Source organism: Myxine glutinosa, unplaced genomic scaffold (genome assembly GCF_964187855.1).
Source record: "Myxine glutinosa unplaced genomic scaffold, kmMyxGlut1.1 SCAFFOLD_826, whole genome shotgun sequence".
NCBI classification, from domain to species: Eukaryota; Metazoa; Chordata; class Myxini; order Myxiniformes; family Myxinidae; genus Myxine; species Myxine glutinosa.
Window position 1 is genome coordinate 35,090 of NW_027616921.1, and position 9,225 is coordinate 44,314.

At 35.3% G+C, this 9,225-nt stretch overlaps 1 protein-coding gene across 1 annotated transcript; it reads left to right on the forward strand.

Moving 5' to 3' along the window:
* The first annotated feature begins 2,806 nt into the window (after nucleotides 1-2,806).
* LOC144889107 (uncharacterized) lies at nucleotides 2,807-4,543 on the forward strand. The gene is made up of 4 exons (XM_078768990.1): nucleotides 2,807-3,085; nucleotides 3,177-3,339; nucleotides 3,463-3,612; nucleotides 3,739-4,543. Exons 1-4 carry the CDS (start codon nucleotides 3,024-3,026, stop codon nucleotides 4,138-4,140), a joined length of 777 nt encoding a protein of 258 aa, XP_078625116.1. The 5' UTR covers nucleotides 2,807-3,023; the 3' UTR covers nucleotides 4,141-4,543.
* Nucleotides 4,544-9,225: the final 4,682 nt, after the last annotated feature.

Consider the following 9,225-nt stretch of genomic DNA (forward strand, 5'->3'; position numbering starts at 1 on the left):
TTTTCGCACTTGTGTTGGTGCAGGAAACCACTTTTGCACTTGTATTAGTGTGGAAAAAACACTTTTCGCACTTGTGTTAGTGTTGAAAAACCACTTTTCGCACTTGTGTTCTTGCTGGAAAACCACTTTTCGCACTTGTGTTGGTGTAGGAAACCACTTTTCGCACTTGTATTAGTGTGGAAAAAACACTTTTTGCACTTGTGATAGTGTTGAAAAACCACTTTTCGCACTTGTGTTAGTGTTGAAAAACCACTTTTCGCACTTGTGTTGGTGCAGGAAACCACTTTTGCACTTGTATTAGTGTGGAAAAAACACTTTTTGCACTTGTGACAGTGTTGAAAAACCACTTTTCGCACTTGTGTTAGTGTTGAAAAACCACTTTTCGCACTTGTGTTGGTGCAGGAAACCACTTTTGCACTTGTATTAGTGTGGAAAAACCACTTTTCGCACTTGTGTTAGTGTTGAAAAACCACTTTTCGCACTTGTGTTAGTGTTGAAAAACCACTTTTCGCACTTGTGTTGGTGCAGGAAACCACTTTTGCACTTGTATTAGTGTGGAAAAAACACTTTTTGCACTTGTGATAGTGTTGAAAAACCACTTTTCGCACTTGTGTTAGTGTTGAAAAACCACTTTTCGCACTTGTGTTAGTGTTGAAAACCCACTTTTCGCACTTGTGTTGGTGCAGGAAACCACTTTTGCACTTGTATTAGTGTGGAAAAAACACTTTTTGCACTTGTGATAGTGTTGAAAAACCACTTTTCACACTTGTGTTAGTGTTGAAAAACCACTTTTCGCACTTGTGTTAGTGTTGAAAAACCACTTTTCGCACTTATGTTGGTGCAGGAAACCACTTTTGCACTTGTATTAGTGTGGAAAAAACACTTTTCGCACTTGTGTTAATGTTGAAAAACCACTTTTCGCACTTGTGATAGTATTGAAAAACCACTTTTCGCACTTGTGTTGTGTTGAAAAACCACTTTTCGCACTTGTGTTGGTGCAGGAAACCACTTTTGCACTTGTATTAGTGTGGAAAAAACACTTTTTGCACTTGTGACAGTGTTGAAAAACCACTTTTCGCACTTGTGTTAGTGTTGAAAAACCACTTTTCGCACATGTGTTGGTGCAGGAAACCACTTTTGCTCTTGTATTAGTGTGGAAAAACCACTTTTCGCACTTGTGTTAGTGTTGAAAAACCACTTTTCGCACTTGTGTTAGTGTTGAAAAACCACTTTTCGCACTTGTGTTAGTGTTGAAAAACCACTTTTCGCACTTGTGGTAGTGTTGAAAAACCACTTTTCGCACTTGTGTTGGTGCAGGAAACCACTTTTGCACTTGTATTAGTGTGGAAAAAACACTTTTTGCACTTGTGATAGTGTTGAAAAACCACTTTTGCACTTGTGTTAGTGTTGCAAAACCACTTTTCGCACTTGTGTTAGTGTTGAAAAACCACTTTTCGCATTTGTGATAGTGTTGAAAAACCACTTTTCGCACTTGTGTTGGTGCAGGAAAGCACTTTTGCACTTGTATTAGTGTGGAAAAAACACTTTTTGCACTTGTGATAGTGTTGAAAAACCACTTTTCGCACTTGTGATAGTGTTGAAAAACCACTTTTCGCACTTGTGTTAGTGTTGAAAAACCACTTTTCGCACTTGTGTTGGTGCAGGAAACCACTTTTGCACTTGTATTAGTGTGGAAAAAACACTTTTCGCACTTGTGTTAGTGTTGAAAAACCACTTTTCGCACTTGTGTTCGTGCTGGAAAACCACTTTTCGCACTTGTGTTGGTGTAGGAAACCACTTTTCGCACTTGTATTAGTGTGGAAAAAACACTTTTTGCACTTGTGATAGTGTTGAAAAACCACTTTTCGCACTTGTGTTAGTGTTGAAAAACCACTTTTCGCACTTGTGGTAGTGTTGAAAAACCACTTTTCGCACTTATGTTGGTGCAGGAAACCACTTTTGCACTTGTATTAGTGTGGAAAAAACACTTTTCGCACTTGTGTTAATGTTGAAAAACCACTTTTCGCACTTGTGTTATTGTTGAAAAACCACTTTTCGCACTTGTGTTGGTGTGGAAAAACCACTTTTCGCACTTGTGTTGGTGCAGGAAACCACTTTTGCACTTGTATTAGTGTGGAAAAACCACTTTTCGCACTTGTGTTAGTGTTGAAAACCACTTATCACACATGTGTTAGTATTGCAAAACCACTTTTCGCACTTGTGCTGGCATTGAAAACCACTTGTCTCACATGAGTAGGGTAATAATGTTGCTTCTGGGACACCTCGTTTAACATGGGAAATCCCTATCTAATGTCGTTTACCCCTATTTGGGAAAACACCCCTATTAATCCAAAAGACTCTATGGGCCTTTTGACCTTATGAATCATGAGTCAATTAATCTACTTGGGCTAATACATAATGAATATATTTTAATTAAGCTAGGGATGGGATTGGGTTGGGGGTTGTATATTATTATGACTCACACATACACAAAAGTTTAACCCCAACTTTAGTTGGGGTTTAACTTATGTGTATGTGTGAGGGATAGGGGTTCACAGATCTCTAGTGTGAACCTGTGATCCTTTTGGACCATGAGTCAATTAATCTTCTTGGGCTAATACATAATGAATATATTTTAATTGAGCTAGGGATGGGATTCACACATACACACAAGTCCCAACTGGAAAGTTGTGGGATCCTTCTGACCTTATGGACCTTTTAACCTTTTACTCTGGTGAATATAACCCACTCAAACATCGACCCTACAAATATTTGTTTATGCGTGGGAAATAATTTAATTCTCCTACAACTTCCATCACCATACTCAAACCCTTTTAAAATTAATTATTCGCTTTTGAGAAATGACGTTGTTTCACTGACTTGGATAACTTCCCAGAAAGTTTTCATTGTCTTATTTCCTGTTTCCTCGAAATGTTAAAGCTGAGTTCTGTTCCCGAAAATACATTTTGGTCATTATAAAGGTCGTGTTGCCGTGCTGTTTTTATCATTACGAACCGAAGAACATGAGCATCAACATGTCTTATTTCACTCTCTACTCTGATGAAGAATACTCACCAGGACTTTGGTAAGTTTCATTCAGAATTAAACTGGTGATGTGAGCTTTGTATGTGATTAATTTAAATTTATATGACTCATGATATATTTTTTTATTACAGCAATTCAGGTTTTCAAAATGACCTGGTCTTGGCAGAGTTTCAAGTTGTTCCACAAGAGGTTTACAACGAATTGAACACTGGTTGGAGCGACCTGCCTCACAGATTGAATGAATTCGATGTTTCACCGTTCTTAGAAGATGATCACCATCGGAGTTTGTCTCAGGTAATTAATTATTCATTTCTCTGATTGGTACCATTAAACGCGAGCTGTCATTTATTTATTCATTGTCAATACAATGTATCTTTTAGGAGAAATTATTAACGTTTTTTCTTTCTTTTTTGAAAGAATATAACACCATCAACAGATGACCACAACCACAACCACGGCTTTGAGTGGGATGCTTTTGATTTTCCAAAGAGTGGTTATTTCCCGTCAACATGTGGTACCCTAAATTTTCAACTCGACCACTTGAACACAAAGCTCGATTTTTTAGAGGTATGTATCCCAATATCCTCATATCCTTGTGTGTGTGTGTGTGTGTGTGTGTGTATGTGTATGTGTGTGTGTGTATGTGTGTGTGTGTGTAATATTTTCTCTCCCCTCTTGTCCTCTTGTCTTCAGGAAGAGATTCAAAAACTCAACACATCTGCTGTCTTTGACTTGTGCTGGGAAGAAGTTGAATGTATAATACCTCAAGGAAAATGTTTTAGTAATATGAAGCTTTTAATGTTTTCACTATTATTTATATATATTTGTTTTGTTTACAATTATTTAATTATTAATTACAAAAAGAGAATAAAGGAGGGAACGGGGAGGTGCACCCCTGCCAAAGACCCTTCACCCCCCTCATCCCACCCCTCCCCTCCCCTTGTGTGTGTGGGGAAGGTGGGGTGGGATGAGGGGGGTGAAGGGTCAAGGGTGGGGGTGCACGGAGGGTGGGGGGATGATGGGTGTGGTCTGTGTGGGCGGGGTCTGTGTGGGCGGGGTCTGTGTGGGCGTGGTCTGTGTGGGTGTGGCTTATGATTTTTATTTATTTAATTTATTTTTTTATTACCACTAATTAAATTAGCTAATCTGGGTGGGGTGAATAGAAATGTTGTTTAATGAATTATTAGCTTTGTTTTTTGTAATTCTTGCGAGTAAAATGAACCCAAGATTTCTTCTCGATTTATATCATTTAATTTGTAAGTCCAAGGGTTTGTAGCCATTACATCAACAATTATAAATAATTCATTAGTCCATTTTTGTGTATAACCTTTCTCAAAATGGCTTTTCCATTTGTATATCCTTACAATATCACCAACTTTGAACTTGGGCTTTCTCAAATTTATCTCCTTTTCATATTCTAATTTTGTAAATGTTTCTGATGGTTTTGATTTTGTTGATGAATGAACTGTATTATTGTAATTATCTACAATATCCTGAATTAAATACACCCATTTTTGAGAACCGAGTTGTGTGAATTTTTTATATAATTTCTCTTTCAAAGTACGATTAAAACGCTCAATAACAACTGCCTTTCCTTCATTAAAGGTGCTGTATAATTTAATACCCTTCCCCTTAAGAAATTTCATGAATATTTTGTTATAGAACTCTGTTCCCTCATCAGTCCATAACTTCTTTGATTTCCTTTTATCCCGATCAAATATTAGCTTAAAGGCTAACATTAAAGTATCACCCCTTTTTTTTTTTAAAGGGACAACCCAGGCAAATCTACTCCTCAAATCAATAACGGTTAAAGCATACCTGTATCCCCTGTCATTATTCAATTCAATTAAATCAGCGGACCATATGTGGTCGGTGTATTTAGAATAAACCTTCCTTCTTTTAAACTTTGTGATTATAGGTTTGTGTAATTCTTCAGCCAAAAGCTCCTCAGTCTTGATGACATCATTAGAGCCTAATAGTTTTTTGAGGAATAACCAAGACCAAGTTTCAATTTAGCATTTATCAAATTTCTCACAATAAACCTATCAACTTTCTCTCTCAACGTTGGATTTTGTATCAAAGACAAATTATACAACATTTCGCTGTCGGCTTTATGTTTTTCAGTCAACGTAGTGGTTTTCCCATAAGCAATATCATGCTTCATACACACTTCGTCAACCCTATTTGTAGGTTTAGACCAAGGTTTAGGATTGTCAGCCTCATCTAATCTTTTATCCAAGTTTGTTCCTGGACCACAGAAAGAATACCCTGGAAGGTGTAATTCCCCTGGAATTCCAGTTGTTGTAAATTTACTTCCTGACAGAAACTTTTGTATGTCTCCTCCTCTTTTAGGAGAGATGAATTGGCACTTTTTAGAGCCACATACTTGACATATTCCTTTTTGATAAACTCTATTATTTTTAGCTTTAACATAAGAGATATTTTTAGATTTAGTTTTCTTTTTACATTTGAGACAATAACTCATATTTATTTATCAGAAAAATTCCGACAGAGTATCAAAACCTTTTTGGTTTTCAACATATACATTTCAATCTTTATTTTTAAAACATAAAGAATCCTAAGGAATGCCTTCACTCTCTCCTCCATTTATTTACAAATAAAAACTAACTAAAGTCAATGACACCAACATCATCAATCACATAATCTTTTCCTTCTTCTTCTTCTTCTTCTTCACCACTTTCTCGTTTAAATCTCCTCCCTGAAATTGAAGACATTGACGTTCTTATTTTTGAAACCACTATCTTCATAAGAGTTGTTAATTCTTTAATTTCCTCTTCGGTGCGTTGAGATTGATTTATTTGCTTTAATACACTCAATCTTTTATGAATCTCACTGATTTCCATCTTTTTATATTTTTCCTCCCTCTCTCTTTGCTCCCTCTCCTCCTCCTCCATTTTCTCCCTCTCCTCCTTCTCCTTTTTCTCCCTTTCCTCCTTCTCCCTTTTCTCCCTTTCCTCCTTCTCCTTTTTCTCCCTCTCCTCCTTCTCCTCCTTTTTCTCCCTCTCCTCCTTCTCCTCCCTCTCCCTTTCCTCCTTCTCCTTTTTCTCTCTTTCCTCCTTCTCTTCTTCAACTCCTTCCTCATCCCTTGCTACCCTTGAGTTTGAACCCCAAAGAATATTATACATATACTCATCTGGATTTTGAGATATTCTTGTATCTATAATTATTTTTCTCATAATAGGATACCAATAAGATTTGTTGACGATTTCTAAAAGAGTTTTATATTTCATAACTTTGAGAAGTTCATTTTTATTTAATATTTTAAACAAGTCTCTATTTGTGGGTTTAACAATATCAGTATAAGGCCAGTTTTTTATGACAAAATTCCCATGTATATGCTCCAAATCATAAGGTATGTAATACCGAGCACCCTTTTCTTGTAGGTATCCTTGAATACAAAAATTATAATTCTCTTGTAGTCTTCTTCCTGCCATTTATGTATCAGAAATATATGTGAGATTAATATTATGACAGGTAATACCACCCCATCTTCCCACTACCAAATCGGTTTGTATTCCTCGGCTTTCTATCCTTATCTCATTACCTTCCTTCTTTGTCATGCGAACCATCGCTATACTATCATATATTTTTATTTTCTTAAAATCACGTATTTGTTGTTTACTAATTGTACTTCCACATAAATCCTTATCTTCACCAAGTGGATAATATTCTTCTTTACGAGACTGATTTAAATCATGTAGGTCTTCTATGTTTATTGAAAAAGACCAATTATACCCTAAATCAGGCATATCATACCCCCATTTATTAATTCGCATATTAACTAAATGTCCTTCTTTATAAAATTTAATTGTAAGCAGGTAGTTAAATTCAATGAGGAAAGGTGTATGGTCAGTATAACCAGGTGTTGTGGTTGTAAATTTTACTTGTTTCACAAAACGTGCTGTTTTCTTTAAAGATATATATTGTGATAAATCACTGAATCTAATCAAGTCATTCGCATCTGTAGGGTTTGGATAATTGATTAATTTATAAGTATTCTTCATATTAATATTTTTACTTACACTATATTTTTGTCGTTCAGCCTGTGCCTTTGTATAATAATTTGATAAATCAATATCCTGAGAGGATTTTCCAAAGATAGAACCATCTTTTCCAACATAGGTCATTTATATTAGATAAAAAATGATATCATAAAAATTTTCATTATTGTTGAGTTGAAATAATACATATAAACATAATTGGCCACAACATTTAGAATTAATTTCTTGAACTTGGAATGTTTGATAAACACCATTCTGTAAGAATTGTATTACTTCAACAGGTGGTGGCATACCATAACTATCAAAATAATATTTATCCTGACTATTATGAATACAAACCCAATGAGAACCATTCTGTGTGTCTAAATTCATAATAATATTCTTTGTATTCTTATTTATATGTGTTAATTCATCTCTCATACAAATAACCACATTATCAATTTTTAGTGTTTTACAATACTTAGCTAGTTCTATATTTGACGTTGTATTCTTTCCAAATTGTTTAAACCATTTATCCATTTATTTATGAGAAAGATACAATCCATTACCCCGTTTAGTTAGTTTAACACCCGCTTGAGCGATAGAGGAAAGCATATCTCCAACCAACAATCTAGCTTTATCAGGTAGACTTTCAAGTTTTTGAGCAAAATCTACAATTACACCACTTCCACTAATTTGTTTCTCCAACTCCTTGTTATGTCTTTCCAATTCTTTTTGAGCTTTTAGTTGTGCCTTCCTTTCGTTAGCAGTTTTTACCGCTGCTGAAATACCACCAGTCAATGCTCCCGCCGCACTTAAACCAGCAAATAAAGGAATTAGAAACGGGAGAAATCCTCCTCTTGACTCGTCTATTGAATATTTCTTTAACATAGGTTTCGTCATTTTAATTTTAAGTGATCCAACATCATTTAGTGTTTTTACTTGTGTGTGTGTGAGTAAAACATCAATTCTTACAGCTCCTTTTCTTTGAATTGTATTAACATTAATAATACAAGGCTTTTGATTTTGAATACAAGATGTTAATTTATTAAGATTGATTTGATTAACATATACCCCAACCATTTATTTATGAGAAAAAACCTATGTGATATTAATCATAACACCATTATCTGTATTAATCTGTAATTCTGTTTCCTCCAAAAGCAAACAATATGCATTAACCTCTTCACTCTCCCCTCTTTCAATGTATAGAGAAGTATCCACTCGATTAGACTTTATAGTTTCCTTTTGAGAACTCAGGTCAATTGCGTAGATTGTATATAAACCTTTAAATGCAACCATATCCAAAATAGGATCATTATTACCATTACTTTCACACACTTTTTGGTAGGACTTGTAGGCTTCCGCATAATCATTTTTTTCCCAATCAATTTCCAATCTATCTCGCGGATAAAATGTGCCATCAAGAGAAACCCGAAGTTGTTTCACCTTTGCATTATCACTCAGGGCATTATTCTTATTAGTACCGTCCTCTCCATCTGGTTTTTTAAAAATGAGCCAGAGGTATCGTGGCTTTCCTTGAAGAACACCTAAATTCCAAGTGTAGGTAGTGTGTTCCAGTTTAACGTGTTGACATCTTCTTTTAAGGTATGATACATTTAGCGGTTTCTTTGAGTTAAGTCTTCTATTTAACATCTCTTCCGTTTTAAGATTAGGAGTATATTCACTGATATACCAACACAAATCATTAATAACAAATTTATTATTTTCTCCAAAAGCATTTTCATCCCCAAAAAGCAATCTATTTACATTATCATTCCTTTGTAGTTGAAATCTAATTTTAAGCCCATACAAAACTTTATCATAATCACAAAATCCAAATATACCTTTCAGAGGTACTGCTACGGTAAAACTATTCTCAGCTTTTGCGTCATCATTATACATTGACTTCCTTTGACTATAACCAGGGTCTGCGTTTGTACCCGTTGACATATCAGGAATAAAACCCTCAACAGCTCCCTTACCCATTCTATCACTAAACGAATATAGTGTAAATTTCATCATTTCAGATGTAGCAGAGACATAATCAACCGCTTCAACCTCTTGTGTTCCAATATACAGGCGGACACTGTCAAACATTTTCCAGAAGAAATCATTTACGAGTGTAGCATTAGTATTATTCGCAGCCTTAGTGAATTTAAATTTACACAGCAAGAAA

Bases quoted from the DNA above. Each gene is read 5' to 3' on its own strand.
- LOC144889107 (XM_078768990.1), top strand. From the start codon at position 3,024: ATGAGCATCAACATGTCTTATTTCACTCTCTACTCTGATGAAGAATAC. The intron at 3,340-3,462 runs GTAATTAATTAT...CTTTTTTGAAAG, and splicing joins ACCATCGGAGTTTGTCTCAG to AATATAACACCATCAACAGA. The intron at 3,613-3,738 runs GTATGTATCCCA...TCTTGTCTTCAG, and splicing joins CAAAGCTCGATTTTTTAGAG to GAAGAGATTCAAAAACTCAA.